Source organism: Rattus rattus, chromosome 1 (genome assembly GCF_011064425.1).
Source record: "Rattus rattus isolate New Zealand chromosome 1, Rrattus_CSIRO_v1, whole genome shotgun sequence".
In the NCBI taxonomy this organism is placed as follows: domain Eukaryota; kingdom Metazoa; phylum Chordata; class Mammalia; order Rodentia; family Muridae; genus Rattus; species Rattus rattus.
The window spans coordinates 54,250,355-54,275,464 of record NC_046154.1 but is presented as its reverse complement, the minus strand read 5'-3'; the positions used below and the strand labels follow the sequence as shown (position 1 = coordinate 54,275,464).

General features: G+C 43.2%; 1 protein-coding gene across 1 annotated transcript in view; it reads left to right on the top strand.

The window, feature by feature from the left end:
* Positions 1–25,110, top strand: part of Ror1 (receptor tyrosine kinase like orphan receptor 1) — a 353,520-nt gene that overhangs the window by 199,746 nt on the left and 128,664 nt on the right. The window contains exon 2 of the mRNA XM_032901776.1: positions 9,012–9,083. Within this exon, the coding sequence (XP_032757667.1) occupies positions 9,012–9,083 (72 nt within the window). The remainder of the gene's footprint in view (positions 1–9,011; positions 9,084–25,110) is intronic.

Below are 25,110 nucleotides of genomic sequence, written 5' to 3'. Positions count from 1 at the left end.
TAGGTTGGCATAGAGACATGAGAGGTCTCTTTATAGTCTCCCCATTTTGCACATATAAAGTCTATAACATTTTATAAACTTAAAAGAACATACAATGGAAAGTAAACCCCCTTCCTGCACCTGGCCTATTAACTCTCCCTCTTCTCATATGTACACATTATTCCTAATTTTTAGATGTCTCTTCTTATAGCTACTTCATGAGGATGTAGACTTATATGTATAAGAATATAAATACATGTGCATGTACAGAACTCAAAAGCAACTATACATAATTTGGTTTTATAATATTTTCTAGATACACCTCTTTTTAACCCAATGGTATAATTTTGTGACTAATTCAAACATACCCCTTGTTCTGCTCTCTGTTCTGTGGAGACATTTACATAGCTCTGATTTATTCAGCCAGTCCTGATACTGGAAAAACAAGTGGTTTCCACTAATGTTCTCCTCCTGACAGTATCCTGAAGTCCTATACTAGTGTCGCATTGTTTCTTAGAGTGCACCTGCAGGGCTGCACACCCAGAAGAGACGCTGCCATCCCCACAGCACGGTTGCCTTTTAAGTTAGTTTCCACAGACATATTACTAAGTTCCACCAATTAATATTCCTACCGCACAGCAACGCTGATTTCTTCAGAAGCCTTCTCAGGGCAGGGTGTCATCAAACTATTTTCATATTTCCAATCTGACTTGGAAAACATAACATCCTACTGAAGTTTTAAAGAGTAAAATGAAATATTTTGTGGATGCTTGTGTAGTTATATTTACATATATGTACTTGTGCCTGCAGAGGCCAAATGAGGGCATCTGCTCCCTAGGAGCTACAGTGATTCTGAACTGAAGGTGTAGGTGCTGGGAATTAGATTCTTGTCCTCAGAAAGATTAACAAGTGCTCTTAACCACTGAGCCATCTCTCTAACCACTCATTTTTTTTTTAAATCAATGAACGCAGTGTGTTTGTGTAGGTCTAAGAACATTGCCTCTCAGCCCCATTGGCCACTTGTCTGTTGTTTCCTCTGATTTCTTCCTAAGCCATTGCCTCTTTTTCCCTACAGTCTCCCAGCTCATTCCCTCTGCTCACTTCCATGCTGCATCCTCTGACACCTTCCTGCATGTTGCTGTGCATAAACTCCTGTGCTCTGTATTCTTGAAGCTAGCCTTCTGTCTTTTGAACAGCAAGTGTGTTTTTCTCCCTAGCTTACCTGTGCCATGTTTGAGTTTTGTATTGTCTTGCAGTATCTCTTTGATGTACTCTGTTTATCACCTTTCAATGGTGTATGTTCTCCCACATGCTGAATGTACACCTACTTGAGAGCATCAGGGAAGGAAAGGCGAAGAGAGGCTATAGGTCTGGTGGGAAAAGGTCTGTATGAATGGGGTACGCCTGACAGAGCTCTGTCTGGGAAAAAGGGAACAAACACTCCTAAGGGGTTCTAGCACCCACAGGAAATGCCTGCAACACCAAGATCCTTTCTCCCTAAAAACAGGTAAGCATGTTTGAGAAAGGGAGGCCATACTCTGTTAGCATAGGAACTGTTAAAATCACTCTCTTATCTGCAGATCAAGTTGCCTGCCTTGTAGGTGCCACACATGAGCAAACAGGGCCCCTCATCCATCACACACACAGTAGCATGGCCCGTTCCTGCTCATTGCTGTTGACTAACAAGACCCCTGAAATGCTTCTTGTGACAGCTCTGAGACAGGAAAAGCAGTCCCTTTTCACAATTGAGTGACTCTTTGGCACATCTGAAGCATGGCTTTTCATGTTTGTTAAAAGTTCCTAAGCCTGCAGCTCTAGACCTAGTGTGCACGAAGGCCATGCGTACAAGTAACTTCCTTTCACATCCAGTACAGGTACTGATTTGCTTTTTGTTAGCTCCAAAAACAGCCTTGACAGATTGGTGCCCAAATAGACATGAAGATCAAATGTCGATTATGTGGAAAATCATCCTTCAGCTCGTGAGGGTATGATATAAAGCCTGTTACAGGGAAACGGCTGCATCACCAAGTTTGACTAGACATTGCTGTTGATTGAGTTCTGTATTGTCCCATGTGAGAAGACCCGTTTTCCCACATCACTGTTTGAAAGAGAATCCTGTGTTTGCATCTCTTAAATATGACCACAGAAGCTCTTGACACATGGTCCTCCAAGACTGGGGTGACTCTCTGTCCTCTGATATTCTCTATAGCACCTCACACCATTGACCAAGATACTTCTCTCCAGCTTTTACTTTAGAACCTCGATCTTGCCTCTGAATGTACATGAATGCCTAAAGTCTGGTCTCTTTTGTTTGTTTGTCTTTAAGGGGAAAAATTAAGACTGAGAGTTTTAGAACTATAAAAACCATGTTCTAATGCTGACCTTTTCAATGTACTCGCCTATTTTCAGGGTTTCTAGCTTTAGATTACTTTCTAAGCTTATTGAGACTTGTTTTTTCTTAATGTAAGTGGTCATTGCTCATAATTTATTCCTCAAGTCATCCCAAAGTTAGTAATGTCAAACAAGTGTTTATTTAGCTCATGAGCCCATGGTTGTGTGAGCTCTGATCTTCACGGAGCCAGTCTGATCTCTGTAAACTCTGAATTAACATGAGGCACAGGCCATCTAGATTTGATGGCACAGAAATAGACTCCATCACTTCATTGAAGGTGGCGCAAAAAGATGTGGGTCCAGGGAGGACTAAGCTGTTAGGAGTCTTGTATTTAGGTAAGTTCTCTCCCCTCTCAAGAGAGCCAGCACACAGAGTAGATGTTAATTCAACACCTCACAAGACCCAAGATACTAGTTACAGTTCTCATTTGAAATGTCTTGTGCCGGTCCACATTTGTCCTTCCTCAGCTTGGAGACCATGTTTGAGGATTCTGGAGCCTTTAGTAGGAGGGTTTGACTGGCAGAGATGGGTCACTGGGGACAGGTCTTCGAAGGTAATAACCATTCTAGGTTCCACTTCAGTGGCTTCATGACAAAGGTCCTTCTCACGTTCCTACAGCTGTTAATGAAGCAACCTGCCCCAGCATGACTTCCCCACCATGCTGGAATCAAATCCCTCTGAAATCAGCAGCCAAAATGTAAAAACAACACAATTGTATCCTGGCTGGGCATGAAGAAACCCAGACTCGGGCATGGGCTTTGCCTAAGGTCAACATTACGGTCAACCACACTACCTCAGAGAAATAAATTCTGTGCTGGTCTGTAATATCTCCCTAAGGCCGTGCAGGCATGTGTCGCTTTTAGGACACATTTGCTGGCTACTGACTGAGTTCTGAATTGGCAGATCCTGAGAATAACATAAAACTTCATCCCCAGCCTCATGGTACACATATCTGTGACAAACAGAATACTCAAAACCCTTCTGGTCACCTTACAAATTGCCAAGTGCCTTAAGGGAACAGGAGGCAAAATACTATGGGATTCAAAAGAGACTCTGGGAGGAATTCTGGCTTCAGTTTGGACTTTGTTTAATGTTTCTCTGTATTTAATTCTCATTATTGATCTCCCCAGGCTACCAATAAAGACAGCACAAGAAACCCAGTCCGGACAGATAGAACACTTAAACTGAAACAATCTGAGGCAAATTAAGTATTTTTCAATTACCAGCTCTCCTGAGGCTGCATGCCCAGACTGCTGTGACTGGAGGAAAGCCATTTACATCTACAGGATGATAGCAACCCTCTTGAATTTACCTCTCAGATTAAAATAATTTGTACTAATCCCGGGAACCCTCAATCCCATTAATTTAAATGTGATTTTCACAGGCAGCCAGAAGATACAAATTACACATTCAGTACATGTTTCCCCCTGAAATTTGCCCCCCCCACATACCTTTTATTCTTCACCTGTTAGAAAGTTTAAAAAATTGAATTCCAAAAGTGACACAGGCACTCACTACCAGTGTTCTAAGCAGTCAGACTGAGGCAGAGCTGGGAACGGGAGGTCATGGGTATGTTCTGTTGACAGCTGATGACAAGTCAGGGGACCTTAGGCAAGCTTTCTGCCTGTGCCTGGGTTTCCTCAAAGCTAATCAGACTGCGATAATCTTGGGCCTTGGGCCTTCCCATATGGAGTCATGAGTTAATAATGCCTGTTCTGTGTACTGACTTTCCTGAAATGAAAAGTGCGGCCTAAATACAAGGTACTTGTCTTACTAGAAGGTGCTTGGAATCTTAATAGCCGTCTCAATTGCATCCAAAGTGGGCTTCTCTTTGAAAGTGCTTTAAAAGTGGCTGGGGATCGAGACTGAAAAGGGGGTTTGTTTCTCTCTATCTGTGCTTCAAGTAGGATTATGGCTTGTTTCTTAGGGTGCGCCCAATTTGCCCATCTAACAAAGGGCTCCACAAAAATCCCCATCCTTGAGAGCCTGTGTAACTTGGAAGATGGTTAAGTCAGTTTTACCGCACTCCATCCACAGTCAGCGTAAAATCCACGTGGCAAAACTAATGGCCTAGCAATTAGGGGGTGGGGGTGGGGGCGGGGCTTCAAATTGAAAATAACATTTGGCTTTGAAAAACTGCCTAGAAACACCAGGTTATTTCTTAGTTAATAACTATGAAGCTATCTCAGTATTGAAGGCACGGCCCAAAGAGTCTGGAATTCCCTTTCCCTTGGATTTTTAAACCACTTTGAAGTTCTAGATTCATTTGTTCCTTTTGTTATCCTTTTTTCACTTAGGAGACATATCAGTACTTGAGCTTGTCACCTGAGTGGTTTGTAAATGACCAGTGTTGGTCTATGAAATATGTCAGACTCACCCCGTGAGATTCAAGGGTTGAGAAAGCTCAGTCCAAGAATCTCTGTTGGTTGACACACTTCCCAGCTGGCTTTGGGAGCTGAGCACCCTTTGGCTGTGTCTGTAGTTAGTAAAAGTCTTTATCTACAACCATCAGAGCCCCTTTGCTAAAGGCTGACTCATCAGCCTCATCTCCAGATAGTCTCAAGAACAGTCTGTGATCATTACAATTAGGTCCATTTAACAAGGGAGGAGCTGGGGATGTGAAGCAACTCTCCCCAGGTCATAGGCCAGGCTGTGACCGAGCCAGAACTTGAAATCGTCCAACTCAGAAACCAGCCCCTTGCCTCCTGCTGCACTACCACTCATTGGAGCGGTCTGAAGTCAGAGAGACACAGTGGATACCCACGTTCTGCTCCCAAGGCATCTACAGTGAAATTGGAATGAAAGGGAGAGACCACTCATTGGTGGTCAGAGAAGTGTAAAGGTGACTGACATGTGTAATGTAGAAAGGTTAGAACTTCCAGTTTGGGTTTTGTCCTTTTAGTAGTAAACTGAACATCACTGAATTGTCATTTTATTTAATTTTTATTTTTATTCAGTTGTGAAATTCTGTTGTGAGTTAAGCTGCTTAGAGCAGAAATATGCTGTCTAAGGCTCCAACACGAGAAAGATTTTATTGATGTCACTGTTACATTTGTTCACAGAAGTGTATCTAGTTATATTATTTGGGGCTAGGGAAATGGCTCGCTGGATCAGTCTGGATCCCTACAACTCATGTAAAATGCTATACAGGGATGGTGTCCCACTTGTAGTACCAGCTCTCAGGAGGAAATTCGAGACTCTCTGGACAAGCTGGCCAGCTAGATGAGCTGAGTGAGCTTCTCTGTGTTAGACAAGAGACCCTGCTTCAGTAAATAACGTGGACAGTTGCTTAGGAGGTCACCAGTATCACTGGCTTCGAAACCATGTGCATTCATTAATAAACATGTGTATCCCCCAACACATGTACCTCTCCACATACAAACCCACATATACACATTTATGCACACTACACATCTGTTCATAATTTTAGTATATGTAATCCCAGTCCTTGGGAGACTGAGGTAGGAAGATGGTGACTTCAAGATCATCCTGTGCTACAACAAAATGTTTTGGTGGTTGTGACTCAATGACAAGATGCTAGTCCACCAACTCAAATCCTTATCTTAAGATCTCAGCAGAAACCATTAAACTTTTCATAGTATCATGCTGAATACACAATGATTTTTTTTCTGTCTCTTCATGACCAAGCATAGATGAGAGGGTAAAAGGAAATGAAAGCTGAGAATGTGCTGCAGGAGTGTTAATGTGTTAGGTCAACCTTCCAACCCCAGCAGGTGCTAATGTTGCTAGGGAGATAAAAAGCACAAATGACCCCATGCTGGTTGAAAATCTACCAGGGCTAGATAACCGGGCAAGACTCCCTGTTTCCAACAGAAGGCTCTCTGAAGTGCCCAAGTTGTGAAAGTAAAGACAGGACTGTGGCTCAGGATAGATATGCCCCTGGAGACTGCCCTTCCTCTAGCAACAAGAGTCTCTGAGGGGGTGGGGGTGGGGTAACAGCTTCACCAGGTCTTTGCAATTGTTCGCTCATAGACAACCTCCAGAGAGGTCATCAGAAGACCAAGGACAGACCTTTCTAATCATCGGCCTCGCCAGGACTCACGGGAGGCTTAACAGCAGCATTTTGGGTCTGGACTGCCTCCTCTGATTTTCTGCTCACCTTCCCTATCGCAGCTCCTCGCAGCATTATTTCATGCTGTTTAAATTCTTTATCTCCCTGTCCGTTCCAGCCCCTGAGCCTTGTAAAGCAAGCACTCCCTTGAGTTTGCTTGCTACTGCCGAGCTGGTCTGGGACAGAGCTCAGTAAATATTTGTTGAGTGGGTAGATGGATGGAGAGGCGCTGGATCAATGAACAAGTGAACTTAGAGGCATTAAGTTCTAGAAAGAAAGTCTTTTCATTCCTTCTGATCATTCATTCTCTAAATTGCCGCTGTATGTACTGGGCTTTAGGGAACACTCAGTACAATTTACCTCCATCCCTTGTGTACAGGATTTAACCAAGGCTTCCTTTATTTAGAAAAACTCAAGAATAAATTCTTGGGCAGCGTTGAACAGCAGGGTTAAAAAGGCTGCTTTCCTGAGCCCCCCCCTTTTTTTTAAATGACCATACTACATAATAGACTTTTGCTATAAAAATATGAAATTGGACTGTATGTAGGCTGAGCAGGGCTGAAAAGGAGATGAATAACACCAGGGATAACACACGGAGGGATGGGGAGAAAGGAAGTGTGGCCGGGAGGCTCCTTCTAGGGAAGAACATGGAATGAAAAGTCACATGAAAACAGAGATCATGGGTGAAGTGTGTTGATGCCCTTAGACCTGCAGGTGTCTGCAGCAGTCAGGAGGAAGGGAAGTAGAGCCCTCGGAGGGAGATAAGACCAATTTCCAAGTGAGCATTTCCCAGCATGCCTCTTCTCTTTCACTCTGCCTTTGCCAGCTTGCTGTGAAGCCGGAAACAAGCTAATCAGTGGTTCTCAACCTTTCTAATGCTGTGACCTTTTAATACAGTTCCTCATGTTGTGGTGACTCCCAACCATAAAATTATTTAATTGCTACTTCATAATTATAATTTTGCTACTGTTATGAAATGTGTAAATATCTGATATAATCTGATATGCAGGATATCTGATATGTGACCCCTGTGAAAGGTTCATTCAACCCCCAAAGGGGTTGTAACCCACAGGTTGAGAATTACTTCCTTAAAGAATCTATGTTAGTTTTATCTCAGGGTGAAGAACAGACTGGGGCCATGGGCAGAGTGTGTGGTGTGTGTCTGCTTTCCTTCCCACATGGTCTAGGACAGGGAAGCGAGTCTGCCAAATAGCCCGTGTGCATCCACAGTGTTTGATGAGTGGACAGGCTGGAGGTGACCTTTGGAAGGTTTCTGTGGGCAGACACTAGTCACTGGTAAAATGACAAGGACATATACCATCTCTAGCCCTTGGGTGGATGCTTAAGAGTAAATAAGGAAGTTTAGAAAGTGCTTGTTTCTAGAAAGGTGAAGCCAGAGATAAGGTGTGTCCCATACCCTTTAGTACTGGGCATCCCAGGACTGGGATGTTTGTGAGTAGAGCCAGGTACTATGCCCCAGCGTGTGATGTCCTACTTGTTAAATAAAGGTCAGCTTGCTGTCCAATTAAGACCTGCTTTTAGTGGCTACTTAAAATACACTATCTTGAAAAGAGTACAGTACAGATGCCAGGCTTAATAGGCAAAAAGAATCATAATAGATTCCTGATGTTTGCAAGGGACTGAAGGTGGGGTGACATCATATGTGCTTTATAGGAGGCCCTTGGCCTCCTCAGAGTCACAAATGTTCTGTGATATTGTCTATGTGTTGTTGGTATAGAGCCCAAAGGAGAGGCTACAACAACCCTATTTAAAATATGATATATAAATTAAAAAAAAAAAAGAAGGGGTTGGGGATTTAGCTCAGTGGTAGAGAGCTTGCCTAGCAAGCGCAAGGCCCTGGGTTCGGTCCCCAGCTCCGGAAAAAAAAAAAGAAAAAAATATATAAATTAAAATATGTTAGTAAATATTACCATGGCTTAAACTTTTCAGAAACAGCAAAACTATGCTATGTGTAGCATTGTCTGTTACTGAAAAGTTTTTAAATCATCATAGTACAGCATGTCCTACAGATGGTTGATTTGCATTTTTGCTTTAAATTACAGTGCCTTTGAAAATTACTGTCTAAGTGTAGTCACCACAAATGACTCTGCTTTTATTTGCTTTGACTTCAGAACCAGTGTCGAGAACTGAATTTCTCTGTTCACAGAATCATAAACTCAGTGAACGGAAGCACCAACCAGGACAACTTCGTCCATTCTTTTCCTCTAATGAGACTTTTGAATAAATTAGTTCAAGGCTGGTCTTCTTGGCAAGATTATTTGTTAAAATGTGGTTGTCTCTGTTGGTATAGTTTTCTGTAAACATAACTCTTTCCGTTTTAACCCTCAGGGTGGAATTTTAAAGTATAAGTCTGGCCTACCATTTGTCTAGCTTGGAGAGCTTCTGAGATGTGGGCCTCTGCTGGCCACTGGAGCTGCCTCCCTCATACAAAGCCAGAGTGCTATGACCGCCTCTCTCTGAGGGGAAACCCTTAGACTATAATATTTTTCCCAGCCTGGAAGTGACCTTATTAAATAATGCCCTGTTTCCCCATCTTTCTCATTCCAGAAACAGAGTTGTCAGTCAGCGCTGAGCTGGTGCCTACCTCATCCTGGAACACTTCAAGTGAAATTGACAAAGGTTTGCCAAGTGGGAAACATGGGCTGGGGGTGGGAGGTAGGAAGAGAAAAGCTCATCTGTAGCCTGGCCTCTTCTTTGGAATGAATTGCTGTCCAGATCGATAGGGCGGAGCAGGGGCTGGTGTAATCCCCCAGCTTGCTCTGTGATGATTGAACATTTAATTATTTGGAATAATTTCTGAAGAAGATTTTTTTTCTTTTCTTTTTCCCTTCCTCATTTAAAATGTTCCACATGGTTAAAATGCTTCAAGATGTGAAGTTGGACCATTTCTGACCTTCCTGCCTCTACATCCTAGTGGGTCTTATTTGGGGGATTTGATTCAGCCTGAGCCAGGACTGATCAGAGCCATTGGCTGGGTGACCTTTTTGGACAAGCGTTTGATGTGCTTGTGGGGTTCAGGACCTAGCATTCAGAATGCTTGTAATTGCCTGTGCGTGCAGACAGCAGCTTCCTAAGTGCATGTGGGGGAATAGATTCCTATCATGGAGTTGCTGCATTAATTAAGGCTTGCCATATGCTAAGCATTGGCTAATCTGAGATCCTATGGCCTAGGCACAATGAAGCCCAGGCGCTCGGCTCTGCTTGCCTCTCCAGTCTTATTTCTCTTTAGTCCCCTTGGTCTTGCCTCTGTATCTTTGACGGGGCTTCTGTATCTCTAGTATTCCCTATTCTTCTATCTGGCTTGCCTCTAGTCTTCTTGTTTGTTTGTTTTTGTTTGTTTTGTTTTTCCTTTTCCAATACCAACCCTTCCCCTTCCTTGAGGAGCAAATTATTTCTATTTCAAGACTGAACACAAGCTCTGTGCTATCCATGGGCTTCTTCAGTCCCTTGCAAGAAGTATCCTTTCTCACCTTGGAATTTTCACTGCTTCATTCATTCATTCATACATATATCCTCTGATCTATTGCTTAAATTTGTTTTAGTTTAGGGTTTTCCTCAGAATGTGGGGAAATTATTGTTGTTGTTGTTGTTGTTGTTGTTGTTATCATTAATTTATTCTCTCATGTTACATACTGAATGCAGTTTCCCCTCCCTCCTCTCCTCTGTTCCTCCCCACAAATTCCTCCCTTCCCATTCACTCCTTCCTCTATTTCCCTTTAGAAAAGAATAGGCCTCCGAGGGAGACCAACCAAACGTGGCATATCGAGTTGCAGTAAAACTAGGCCCCTTCCCTCATATTAAGGCTGGATGAAGAAATCCAACTGGAGGAAAAGGCTCCCCAAAGCAAGCAAAAGTGTTAGAAACAGCCCCCACTCTCTCCAATAGGAGTCCCACAAAAATCACCAAGTTACACAATTATAACATGTATACTCAGGGTCTAGGTTGGACCCATGCAGGCTCCCTGATTGTCCATCCAATCTCAGTGATCCTCTGTGAGTAAAGGTTAGTTCCTTCTGTGGGTTTTCTTGTGGAAGATGTCAAAGTGACTTTATTTGCAGGTGATCTGATAGAATATATAAGTGACCCCCAAATTCTACCAGGGAATTCCTACAGCTGCTAGACACCTTCAGTGAAATGGCTGGATATAAGTTTAACTAAAAAAAAAAAAAATCAAGAAAAAAACCATATGTCACAAACAGGTTGAAAAAGTAATTAGGAAAACAAAACCTTTCACAACAGCCACGAATAATACAAAATACCTTCGGGTAACTGGAAGATGGAAAGATCTCATGGACTGTTAGAATTAGCACAGTAAAAATGGCCATCTTCCGAAAGCAATCTACAGATTCAATGCAATCCCTATCAAAATCCCAACACAATTCTTTACAGGCTTTGAAAAACAATATTCAACTTCACATAAAAAAAAAAGAACAGCTAAAACAATCCTTCTTAAATTTTATTAATTCTTTTTTGGCTACTATTTGTAGAATTAGGGTCTATAGATGAATCAGAAATGGGTTTCTTTGTGACTGTTTTTCTGTTGGCTAATATGGTGCTTTAAACACCCATCTTCCCCAAAAGTTGGGAGAGATCTATAAGTAGATGTCTCTACCTTATTTTTTGGTGGTGGGACTGATGGGGGTGAGGACACAGGCCTCTATTCATGTTAAATCCCTAATAAACATGAAGAAAATGATGAATCCCACCATCCTATACAAGAGTCTATTTTGATACTTCAAGTGTACAAATACTCATGTCTAACAACTTACTGAGTTTATCATTTAGCTCAGATGTAGTTCTAAGTCCTGGGGCTGCAACAGTAAAAGGAGTTTATATTTTTGGCCCTTTCTTATCACCATGATAAAACACCTGAAAGGAAATGGCAGGGGAGTGAGGGCTTTATACGGGCTCACAGTTTGTGTGGGCACAGTCCATCATGATGGAGAAGGAAGGGCAGAGTTTATGGTGGCTCACAACTGTGGCAGTGCGATTGTAAGCTGCTTTGGCAGATCTAGGTACAGAGAAGTCAGGTTGGAACTAGGACCCGGCAATAAGCCACAAGACCACTCCTCAGAGACCCATGATGCTTAACTACATCCTGCCTCCTTAAGGTTTCACAATCTTCACAAAATACCTGCTAGGGAGCAAGTATTCAAACACGTGAGCCTGTTGGAATCATTAACAGCTCAAAAATCATTACTCAAGTTTCCCTTTGTGATCGGCTCTTTCTGCTGCTGGATTCCTCGCTGGAAATGTTTCCTCTATGAGGACGGATTGCTTCAAAGAACACAGTAGATGGTTACCATTTTAATGGGTACTTTATTGGCCATTTCAGAATACCAGAGGAGAGAAAGAGAAAGAGTTCTCATACTTTTTCTAGCATCAAAGTGAATCTGGATTTTAAAAACGAGACTATCTGTTATTCCTCTCTATATCAGGAACTAACACAAGGCCCTGGAGGCAGTAGATTTCTAATGCATGTTTATGGGATATTTTTAATGAGAGAAATGAGATAAAGAACACCAAACATTTGCGTAGTGCCTGTTCTGTGACAGCTGCTGTGGTGAATGCTTTCAATATGTGAACGTATTGAGCAAGTTCCTTGTGGCTCGCATAGAGTCATCCCATAGCTACCTACTACGTGGAAGTGATCAGCCTCCCATTCTCTATATAAAGAAGCCTGCATGGGTGAGAAATGCCACAAGCCTGCTGGTCAAGGACTCATGCTACCCAACTTACAGTCTTCTCACCAGCTACCTGTCATGGTAGCTACCTTTTGAGAAATACATGGTATAAGTGGTGATCCTCTGGTAATAGGCAAGAGAAAAACCACCCAAGCTCTTTAATTTGTTCAGGAGAACCTCCCAGAAAATGTGAGAGCTTTCTAGCAATCTTTGATGTCATGTTTTGCTACATGGCTAGTGGAGAATAGTCTTTAATCCCCATTTAGAATGAGATAGCCGCTTAAGCAATTTGTTTGTTTGTTTGTTTGTTTATTGCTTAAACAATAATTAAATTATTGATTTCTTTTCTGGATAGCATTTGAAAAATTAGGACCCATAGCCTAGTCATTAAAGGTTTCCTTTTCTATGAACTCAGGTCCTCATTGCAAATAGTGATACCCAAATATATTATCAAAGCCTTCGGGTTACTTTGAGAGATGGAGCTATAGGGGGTGGAGCATAGTCCCTAACCATACAGGCAAGCTGGTGGAAATAAGAATAAAATCCATTGTCAGGCTTGCATAAAAAATAAAAAAGGGAGGGAGGGAGGGAGGGAAAAAGGAAGGAAGGAAGGAAGGAAGGAAGAAAGAAAGAAAAGAAAAGAAGAGAAAAGAAAAGAAGAGAAAAGAAGAGAAAAGAAAAGAAAAAGAAGTCTCTTGGTTTTGGAACTGTGGACTGCACTCAATGCTTCTGTGATGAGCAGTGATGGGGAGATAAGCTGGAAGTCCCCTTGGAATATGGAAGTGTGTTTACTCCTTAGGCTAGTGCCAGGATCCCAGCCATGGTCTCCAGACCTTTCTGCCCAGCATGATAGCTGAGTGTACTGTCTTCCTACATGAAGAAGCAATGAGGGAAAACCCCCTGCAAGGCACCCTACGGTACCTTCCTTCCCACTTCTCCATCCATCACACCCAGCCTCCACAGCCTCACCTTAAAAGCTACTACTGATGGGCCATGGGGGTGATTTCTGAAAAGAATGCTCCAGAAGGAAGTACCACCTAAAGTGAGTTGGTGTCAAGCGCTCAGCTTCAAGAGCAGCATGGGATGCCGAAGTGGATGTGTTGAGGCACCATCCCCTTCATGGGTTTAATCATGGGTCTCAGAAGATTTTTACAGAACCCAAGTGTTTCATCAAGAGAAAATGACCAGAAATTACACCCGTGGTTGCAAAAAAAAAATACAAATAGTTCTCTGTGGTGACAGATGGATTTGGGAGTATTATGGAATGAGATCTAGCTTTTTTCCCAACTTGAAACTTTATATGCTATAGGGACATTGACTCTGACTAGAATGGGCTCCCACGACTTACCAGGAGCTTGGCTTCCTTTTGCAGTTGCTTCTTATCACCTAAGATTGTTTTCCTGGCCAAGAAGAACACCAGTATATTCCCAGTCTACGTGGATCTAGGATGACTACTTGTACAGCACAGTATACAGACCTGGACTTGGCACCTTAACTCAGGCTTCACCATCAAGAGCCATGGCCACTTCCTAGTTCAGGCATAGTTACCTCCACGTGTGGTTTGCTTCATCCTTGGTACACAAGTAGTCCATGTCGATGGTGTTGGGTGACCTATAGGTTGGAGGTTTATTCTCAGCCAGACCAAAACTGAAGTGGCAGAGGCATTGTACTGTGCTCCTAATCATATAAATTTGGAACAATGTCATGGTTTACAGGTTACAAGGTACCTTGACACATGCTAACATTGTCCTAGAACTTGTGTCCTTAAGATCTTACTTAGAACTTGTGTCTTTAAGAGCTTACTCAGCCTTGTGTTCCGTCTTCAACTAGCATCCAGCTGAAGGACTTTCTCACCAAATCCCTGGGATTGCAGCCTCGTATTTCAGATGCCCGAGTTGAGCAGGTCTGAGTCATCAGCCATATCTATTCATATTTACACACAGACGACAGCAATGGAACGACAGAACAAACCAGAGATTCTCCGTTTAAGGCTTGGTGCATGCACTGAGGGTATAGTGATCCAGCTACTGCCTTTTCACTTTGAGCTGCATCTTGCCCTGTGCCCCGTGCTAACTCTGCACTGACCACACAGGCTGCCTCCCGCTCCTCTGTAAAGCCAAGCTCTTTGCTGACAGAAGGCAGCTTGTGCTGCTCTTTTCTCATCCCAGGGTCTGCTTGTGCTTGCTCTTTTTCTGACCATCTGAATTTGCCCTCCACTGTTACTTTCCTTTCCTTTGTGGCAACCCTTTTTAAAGAAACATGCTACTGGCCTGGAAGCATCTATCCCCCAACAGCAGCTCTCTCTGAGACATTTTTTTTTTGTTCTTTGTACTAAACAAACCCATTTAGTTCTGCAAACAGAATCTATGATGAGGCCTGTGGAATTCTGTCTTAAAAGAGAGGAATAAATGACCTTCGTGGGCTGTCTGGATCCTTTAAAGCTGCTCACAGGGGAGTGTTACCATCAGGCACCCTTACTCCTCACTGAAGCTGTAGTCCCTCACACCCTGGCTCCCTCTCTGCAGTTGTTAGGGGACATTCAGCTGAAAGGAAGCCAGTAGTATGCTCAGGAGGTGACCAACTTCCTAAAAGAAGCCAGGCCCCAAACACAGAGCGGTCCGATAGATTGGTAGATAGATTGGTAGTATGCACAAAGCTATTTGCTTTGCTCCTGCTGGGAGGCTCAGGCTCCCTACCGCTTCGGTCCCATTTTCAGTAATTTCTTGCTCTGACCAGGCATGGTTTGGATAAGTAAATAATCACAAAGCACAGAGTAGAGTTTCTTGGATTTCTCAGGCTTTCTCACTGCCCACATGTTTCACGGGTGGATTCAAGCCCTTCTGAGGCTGGGAGGGATCCTCCTGGTAGATCCACTTTGGTTGCATCTGGAAAGCTGTTGGCCAGGATTGGGCTTGCAGGGATCATAGACAGCTATGGCCTTCTAATACAATTTCCTTCGATTTCTTTAATGAACAAAGCATTACTGAGTGAATATACTCCAGGTAGGCTCTGTGCTGTAGACGGAAGAGGCAGTATTGAAGGAGACAAAACCTGCTTTACCGTTGGAGAGTGCTAATGGATTGAGTGTGAAATATCCCAGAAGCTCCTGTGTTCCCGGCTGATGGCACAGTTTTGGAAGGTTGAGGAACCTTTAAGAGGTGGGGCCAAGGCTAGAGGAGGCGGATCACTGGCAGCCTCTTTCTGTTTCCTGACTGATGTGGTGTAATAAGCACCTGCTACGCAGTCCTGCCTCCGCTGTGCCTTCGCCTCCCACCTCAAACCATGAGCCCAGATAAACCCTTCCTCTCCTAAGTTGCTTCCTTCTGATATCGTAGAGATGAGGGAAGTAGCTAATAGAGTGCAGCAGGAGAGTCTTTAAACGATTGTTTTCACCTCCATAGATCTCTGCAAAAACATCCCAGTCTAACAGAGATGTCTTACAAAGACATAGTATCAAGACACAAGATTTTTCTTTCCTGGAAAACATAATTCTTACATGCTTCTTGCTAGGCTCAAGTAAAGCCACCAGAAGTTGGGGTCAGCTGTGTGTTCTCTCTGCCCTATTCTTGGGAGTCTGAGCGTTTAAAGCAGCCCTCAGGAGCTTGTAGAAGTTGGTCCACCATGAAACAAATCTCTGAGGATAGGGACACATGAAATAAGAAGGCAGCTATGCTGCCCCAGCTGTGAGTTCTGCAACCCATTACAGACATCATCAACAGGCAGTGCTTGGTGGGAGGATTTCTTCAGACAAGGTTGAAAAATCTGGCATTCCTGCGCCAGGCCAGATTTCCTGGAGGGCTGTGAGAAACTCCCTAATTACCCTTAGTTCTGGGCAGTGTTGTTTCAGAACAGCTCTTGCCAAGACCCCGTGCTTAAAGATCACTTTGCCTGGTTGTATTGCATACGATGCTCATGTGCTTGTGCTTGGAGAAACTACCCATAGCCCTGGCTGCCTGAGCACAGTAGACAGTTCCCACCCCTACGTGTCTCAGAGGCACTTGGCTCTGCTTCCAGTTGTCACAAGGAAGGCTGTGACACCATGAGCCCTAAGTTACACCTGACCACCTCAGGACTCTGGAATATACCAGTATAGAGTTCAAACTCATTTGTAAAGATGTCTGGTCTGTGACCTTGGCTTATCTTCTGGACTCGGGGAGGGGTTCTTCTTAAGTGTCTTTTCTAGAACGTTAACCTCAGCATTGTGTGTGAAACTTATATCTGTTCACTCACTCCACAGTTACACGCACTGAGTCTGTGCCAGGACCACACAGAGGTGCAACAGTTGGTGAAAACAAAGCACTCGCTCTCTGGAGGCAGTTAGCAGAGCCCAGGTGCCATAGCTAACACTTTCTGACCAGGCACTACTGATTACTACAAAACCCCAGCTAGACACTGCTGCCCCTTGGACAGACTAGTCAGAATGAAGAGACTCAGGTAATAAAATGCAAAGCCAGCTGCCAGAGCCTTACTGATACAGATGAGGATGCTTGCAGCTAATTATTGGACTAAATACAGGGACCTCAATGGAGGAGTTAGAGAAAGGACTGAAGGAGCTGAAGGGGTTTCCAACCCCACAGGCAGAACAACAATATCAACCAGTCAGACACCCCAGAGCTCCCAGGGACTAAACCACCAACCAATGAGTACACATGGAGGGACCCATGACTCCAGCTGCATATGTAGCAGAGGATGGCATTGTCCTGTGTAGGCTCTTTCCACAGTGTAGGAGAATGCCAGGGTGTTGAGGTAGGAGTGGGTAGGTGGGAGTGGGAGCATCTTCATAGAAGGAGGGGAAGGGGAGAGTGGGCATGGGAGAGGGGGTATGGGGATAACATTTGAAATGTAAATACATAAAGTATCCATAAGAAATGCAGAGCCAGAATCTTGTGTGTCAGTACCCAGTGTAAGCTGTTACTGTTATGTTCTGATCCATTAGATTTACTGTAGTAGTGGATTCCGTCATTTAGCATATTTAGAACTCTGGATCTTATATTAGTTTGGCCCTAAGAAATTTGTATTTTTAAAGCAGGAAAAGTATGTTAAACAGAGCCCTGGAAGGCAAAACAGTAGCTCATTCTTTTGCAAGTGTAGTTAACTACCTCTTTTGCAAATTTAAACAGTTCAGATCTTGTTTTAAAGAATATATAGACAAAATGGGCATCTTTTGTTTCTCAGAGCTTCTTATAAGTCAGCATTCCTAGTTTTCTCATTATGTCATCTCACATGCTTATATTGTTTTCTTGAGTGCCCCTTGCTTTCTCCTACTAATAGCCACTGTAGGTAGGTTCAGCCCGCTACCCTCTGGACTCTTCCTGTGGTAGTAAGCACTGGATAAGAAAATTAATAATATGTGTTTCTCCCTAAGATACTAATAATCTAGTGAGAGAAAGAACCCAAATGAAGTGGGCACATGGTAGGTAAATGGGCAATGCACTCCTCATTGCTCAGTGGGAATGGCAGCTCTGAGTATTATAGGATGGAGAAGAAATAGGAAACAAAGGAACCCATCTGGCTGGTCCCTGCATCTCCTCTCTGCACAGACGAATGCCAGAACGCCATATCCATTTTCTCACACAAGTCTTTCTGAATATTTTTCAAACAGTGTTTCCTTCTTCGGAATTAGGGTTCTCCTCCTGGCATCTAGGAGATGTAGTTACCAGCCCAGAACATGGGAGGACTGTGCACAACGCTTTAGTTAGATGAGGCTTGTAAGAAGCGTTGATATCACCAAATGGCATGCATTGGTCTCATGATTTACCACAGAATAAGCTTAGTTATCAGCATTAATCATATAGATAAAATAATAAAATGTAGCAATAATTCTCAATGATTATAGATTAGCTTCCACATACTAGAAAATGTAAATAGTACCTTATGCAAATGATATATTCCTATTGGTTTCCAGGAAGCTAGGACTTAGAGACACTGAGTATCTCTGTTTCACTTATTTTGCCGCTGTGATAAAATTCCCTGACCAAAAGCAACTTAAAGAAGGAGATCTTGATTTTAGCTCACAATTCCAGGTTACAGTCCATTACTAGGGGGACAGCACGACATCAGGAGCTCAAGACAGACAGCTGGTCACATCACACTCATGGTCAGGAGCAGAGAGTAACAATATGCACATGCTCAGTTGTGTGCTTGTGCTTAGCTTTCTTTTTCCACTCATATAGTTCAGTCCTCTGCCTAGGGAATGATGCTGCCCACAAGTGGACTTGGTCTTTTCATACCAGTTAACTCAATTAAGACACTGCATAGACCTGTTCAGAGACCAAGCCAATGTTGATAATCCCTCATTGGGACTTTTGTTCCCAGGTGATAGGTTGTGCCAAGTTGACTACAAAGTAGGAACCATGTGTTTAGTTTTGGGTCTATTGTAGATTATAGACTAGGAAGAACATGGTGGAACCAAGTATTGTGTTGGCCAGGAAGCTAACAGGGGAAAGGCCTATGGTCCTCATATTCACTCAAGGACATGCCTCAGTGACCTAAATTCTACCCACTAGACCATGCTTCTTAGAGTTTTCACAATCTCTAAATAATACCACAGACTGGGACAAAGCTTTTAACACATGACCTTCAGAGAACATTTAAAATCTAGACCAGAGCTGGGGACATTCTTTGGCTAATTTTGCAGTTTTCTTCCACTTTTAAAATTATATACCTTGGGAATTCTTGGCATGTCCTTGACATGAATTTAATGGAAACAGACTCACAAATCCTCCCTTTTCCATCACTTTATGAAAAAAAGATTTATTATAAAACTCTTACTGAGATTATTACAAATTGTCATTAAATCATTTCATGCATTGTTCTCCTGTCACATTTATAAAAGTCCAGAGGGCACTGCTTTGGGAATGTCTCTTCTAATAAAAGTTGACTTGGTTCTGGACAATAGGAGCAGTGTTTTTCAACCAAAGTCCGAGCTGTCTTGGGAGAGAAAGAAAATATACTAGAGTTGTCACTGGACTCTGGAAGTCAGAGGGATGGGGTACTTAGCTTCACTATCCTGATGACATTCCATGCTGAAGGTGGGTCCCTACAGACTGCTCCCTCAGCGTCAGCTCCTGGGGCAGGCAGCCAACATCCTGAAGCAACTGCCATTTTCCTGGGGTGATTCATGTGTGAAAGTGTCTTCCTCATAAGAATGTGGGCCATCACAATCTTCCCAAGTGGAGCTCCTATCATCCCAGAAATGTTTGTTCATGTAAATGCATCCCAGTTGGGAAGCCTAAGGAAGTGAAGGATGGTTGTCCCAACCGAATTCATAACCCTTTGGGTCTGCAGTATCTCATATTTGGTTACATTAGTTTAAGTGCTTAAGAGAACTGGGCCTTACATGTGAGCTGATGTGCGTTCTGCTATTACTTCACAGATAAATTTAGAATGGCAATGAATCTCTGTCTCACAACCCAGATGGTTTAGCTCAGCCTTCGTATCATCCATCGTGAAGCCTTGAATTTGGGCATAAGCCCTTATACATGTATGTGGTGCTTGCGACATGGGTAGCATTTAGGTCTGTGCTATCCAATTCTTCTCTACTCTTGATCTCCCGCCCCTACCCCTGCTCGTTAGATGAGAGATGACAATACAGAATCAACTGACCAACATTCAAAAAGAGCCATTTCTTTCTCTCGTCTTTCTCCTCCTAGCTTGTCTTCTCAGGAAAAACAGACATTCACCTTCTCTTACATTTTTATTATGAAACACACATTGTTTCTGAGAATGAACTGTGGAGGGAATGATATTTTTCGTGCAAGGTAGAAATGTCCTCACAATGTGATTATGAAGTTGATGTTTTTTTGGGAGATCGTGCTTGATCTCACATGTGTTTAACCGACATGACCCAGAAAGAAAAATGAATCACACAGTCATCAGTATTTTTGTGGCAAGAGTAGGACCAGATCAGCCCTAACTGCACAACTTCTCAGGGGTATTCCGCACTGTCATGGGACCAGACCAAAGGACCAAACCCATCAGGTTTCAGAAGAGGTTATCAAGGCAGAATTAGCTTGGCTACAGTCCCATGAAAACCTCAAGGTGAAATTATCAGTTAACAGACATTGTTCTTTGTTCTCAGTTTTAAAAGTCGGGGTAAAAAAAAATCAAAGTTTTAATTTAAAAACCTTATTCTGTATGGTATTATCATTTAGTCACAGTTTAAATTTTACTGTTTTAGCTGGGGGGTTCTGTGCCCATGAGTGTGTGTGTGCCCTGGAGGTCAGAGGTATTGGGTAGACCTAGGACAGAAGTTATAGGCAGTTGTGAGGCACAGGAAATAGGTGCTGGAAGTAGAACTTTGGGTCCTCTAGAAGAACGGTGAGTGCTCTGAACCACAGTGCTATCGATCCAGTCCCATTTCTCCATAGTTTAAATGGAACCTAGTATGTTTAAAATCATAGACAGAGAATAAAAAAGTGGTTTCCAGGGGCCGAAAGGAAGAAGGTGGAAACAATGTTTGCTGAATATGAGGTTTTAGTTTAAGAATATGAAAAATGTCTGGAGGTAGATACCCCATCTACTGTGATGGTACTGTGATGGTGCAGAATACTGTGGTAGTACAGAGTATTGTGGTGGGGTGAGTACTATGACGGAGTGAGTATTGTGACAGCGTAGAGGACTGTGATGGTGCAGAGTACTGTGGTGATGTAGAGTACTATGATATTGCAGAGTACTGTGACTGTGTAAAGTACTGTGATGGTGTGAGTACTGTGATGGTGTGAGTACTGTGATGGTGTGAGCACCGTGGTGGAGTGAGTACTGTGATGGTGTAGAGTACTATGATAGTGCAGAGTATAGAATACTGTGATCGTATAGAGTACTGTAGTGGTATGAGCACTGTGATGGTGTGAGTACTGTGATGGAGTTAAGTACTAGGATAGATTGAGTACTGTGATAATATAGAGTACTGTATTGGAGTGAGAACTGTGATGGATGGTGTGAACACTGTGATGGAGTAAGTACTGTGATGGTGTGAGTACTGTGATAGTGTGAGCACTGTGATGGTGTGAGTACTGTGGTGGATGGTGTGAACACTGATGGAGTAAGTACTGTGATGGTGTGAGTACTGTGATGGTGTGAGTACTGTGATGGATGGTGTGAACACTGTGATGGTGTGAGTACTGTGATGGTGTGAGTACTGTGGTGGAGTGAGTACTGTGATGGTGTGAGCACTGTGATAGTTCAGAGTACTGTGGTGGTACAGAGGACAGTGATAGTATAGAGTACTGTAGTGGTGTGAGTACTCTGGTGGACTGAGTACTGTGATGGTGTGAGCACTGTAATGATTTAAGTACAGTAGTTGTATAGGATTTTGGTGGTGTTTGAAGTTATTGTATTTAAGAGGTTGCTAGGAAACCTAGTTGAAGTCACCCAGTAATTCCTGAGGGATACCTAATAGGCTTTCAATTGATAAGCTCAAAGTCTAACCCACAGGGATGCAGGGCGGTGTCGGTTTGCTTGAGATCCTGGTTATATCTAGGGAAAGGACTGAGGCGCTCCTCTTAGGGTCCTGGCCTGAAGTCTAGTTCGTTGTTACTTTAACATTAAAGTAACCTCTGTGCACAAAAGGACAGTAACTCCGTGTAGGCAGCCCTTACAGCAAATGTAAGTTGAGCTGGAATTCTTGCATTCCAGCTGGTGAGTAGCTTCAGTCATGCTCAGGGTGAAAAGCTCCGCTCCCTTCTCCATCATTTCCCTGTTCCTCTAGCCTGCTCAGCATTTAAACCACCCTCCATGTACTTGATATATTTTATCTCATGTAACCCACGTGGCAGTGCGAGGCAACAGATACTACATGAGCTTAGCATCTGAAAGAATGTCTCTGTCTGAGGAGACAAGTGAGAGAATTAGGATTCGAACTCAATTCTTCCCCCTGCCTCACTGCTGCTCCAATTACAAAATGTATGTCTTTTGAATCACTGTCATCGCTCAGCACTGATGATGTCATCAGCCTGGCTGGGGCAGTGTCCAGAAATGGACACTGGTTGGCTCATAGTTTACTTCTTGAGGGATTTCTAAATTTCACCCAGAAATTCTGGCTGGAAATCTGATTCAGCTGCTGAAAGCGCTGAAATACAGTGTTCGTGTTCATGCACAATTTGCTTTTTCGTTTTCTTTTATTTTCCTGACACTTACTGTAAATCACCCTCTTCCATCAGTCCTGGGGGTTCTGATTGTGTTCCTGGGGTCCTGCTAAGAGCAAGGGCAGTAAATTACTGCCACTTTGTTTGAAAATTTTTTTAGCCACAGTACATTAGCTGCTTTTGTTTGCTTTTCCACTGGCGGTATGCACACTTCTGTTTCAGAATTTGTGTTTCTTCAATGTCTCATTTGTGAATAATGTAACTTGCAAGATGGAGTGATCGGAGGAAAAAAAATATGAAAGTGGGTGTCCTGCTTGTCGTCTGTAAGATCTTAAAGCATCTGTCAGGAAAATGAATTATGATGTCTTGCTCTCTCCTTCCCAGGGGGGTGCACGCACATGTGCGCACAAACACACATGCACGCACACACGCACACACGCATGCACCAACCACAAGCACTTACTCTCTGCACTCTCCTCTTCTCTCTCAAGCTTTCCATTTTACTCCCTTTCCCCTAGAGCAGCTGCTTACTGTGAAGCAACTAGGAAGAGATTCAGTCTTCAGACTTCCCTGGGGAGTGTTGTTTATTTGGAAGGATCACAGATAGAAGGTCAGGGGATATGTATTAGTATAAGTTTCTGTTCCAAATTTCCTGACATTTTTACTAACTAGCCATCTAACTAACTAACTAACTAACCAACTAACTAACTAACTAACCAACTAACCAACCAACCAACCAACTAACTAACTAAGCTCTTTAAAGGACAACAAATGAGACTAGTTAAAACCCAGACAGTAAAACATTGTCAAAATTTCAATGATAACTGATCATCTTGATCCAATAGCAGGGACCTGAGGCATCCATCTTCAGGATGGGTAAAAGCTTCTTGACTTGCTGATCCTACTGGGCCATCCTCAAGTACAGCCACTTTGAGTGTGATACTGGAGGTCTTTGGTAGCTGGCATCTAGTTCTGTGGGGACCTGTGCTTATATCTTTTTATTCAAATAGAAAGAAAGGAGGCCTAGCCTGTGCTAGCAACCCAGGATTGTGGACTTCTCTTGAGCCTGTGTGACTGTGAATGCTCCTAAGGACCAAAGAGGCTGAAAGAACACAGTGCTGTGCAGAGCCCTGAAACGTTTGAAAATTGAGTGGTTTTCCCAAATTCCCCAAGTCCCAATGTTTTACCCTCGTTTGTAAAGTGGTTTTAGAAAATAATTCAGTGTGTTTGAAGAGCAAGCTCACATTAGTTTTCAGTCTTTACTGATAGCCTATTAAAATCGTGAATATGTTTTATTAGTTTATAATCAATATCATTCAGGGAGGCTGTTCACCTATAACACTCCCCTACCTTCTGATGACTGCTCCTTTGACTCACCATGGGAAACTTCCAGCAGTTGTGATTGTATTTCATAATCTTGCCCAACTGGTGAGAGTTATTGGCCAGACTGAGGGCACCTGACCCAGGAGGAGCCAATCTGATTATCTATTCTGGAAATGTGGATTTCACTATCAGCTATAGCCTTTGAGTGCTTGTGAGATGCGTGCGTGCGTGCGTGTTTGCTGTGTATACAGAGGGAAAATGAAGCTGGTTTACAAGAAGAAATTCATGGAGAATTGGAAGTCAGAGCTAGAGGTAGGATCCTGGCAGAGCATCTTTTCAGTTTTGAGTACCCTTTCTCCTGAGGCCCAGTCAGGGTCCTTTGCAGCCTTCTACAAGAACCTCTTGAAGCTTTGCTAAAGCTTCCATCACCATGTCTGCCTTGCCTTTCCTTCTTCCCCAGCCTTGTTAGCTCCTGTTACATTCTATCACAGGTCTCAGAAGGACAGGTTGGCAGTGTTCACCGTATGCTTATAAAGATTCCAAATAGCACATAAATTATATTCATACTAACTCTTTTGTGCCCTGGAAGGTTGAAGTTGAGAACAAACTTCAGATAGCTTAATTTTATCATCTCATGTTATAGCTGAAGGAACTGAAGACAATAGGTGTAGAGAAAAGTGCTCTGGGCCAGGCTGACTTCCTGTGAGCTACCGGAACCTTCCGACTGTGTGGACTCCTCACCTTCCCTATCTAGCACACAGTCTAACAGACGTGTATCTGGAATTCTAGAAGATCAGCTTCCCTCTTTAGAATTGAAAATGGGTTCTGTGCACCAGAGACCTATTGTTAGGTAACAAACACATTGTGTATTATTGCTACCTGCCTTGGTTCTTTTGGGCATTGGCCAGTGTCAGTTGAAAATTTCTTGCTCAGGATCTCCCCTGTGGCTTCACCTCCAGTCACCCTGAATATTTCATTATTGATATGTCTGGTGACCAGACTAAGAGGACTGTCAGCTAGGGTCTAGACAGAATAGATGGGGTTCCCAAACTCTTTCTTTCTGTGGTAGACTCTGGGTATCTGATAGCTGAAGGTCCCCAAAATGTCTGCCCCAAGCCTCTTCTAACTAGACCCCTGAATTCACTTGTTGACTTCAGGGGTACAAGAAGAAGTCTTGTTTGGTGGAAGGAATGTCAGTGAATTCGCAGGCCTGTTTTACATCTACACTTTCCGTTTCCCATGTATGTGTGATAGGAAGGAAGTGAACCCCATGCTCGCTGCAAGGAGCTTTTGTTTTGGATAGGAAGCCCTCCCTCATTTCCAGACAACTGCTAGTTTCAGGCTTTAATGGCAGTGACATATACTGCGTCTGACTCACTTTGTGGTGCTTTCAATAAAAATGGCACCCGTAGGCTCATAGGGAGTAACATCACTAGGAGATGTGGCCTTGCTGGAATAGGTGTGGCCATGGTGGAGGAAGTGTGGATGGGCTTTGAGGTTTCCAATTCACAATCCTGTCTCAGTATCTGATTTGTTCTCTCCCTGCTGCCTGCT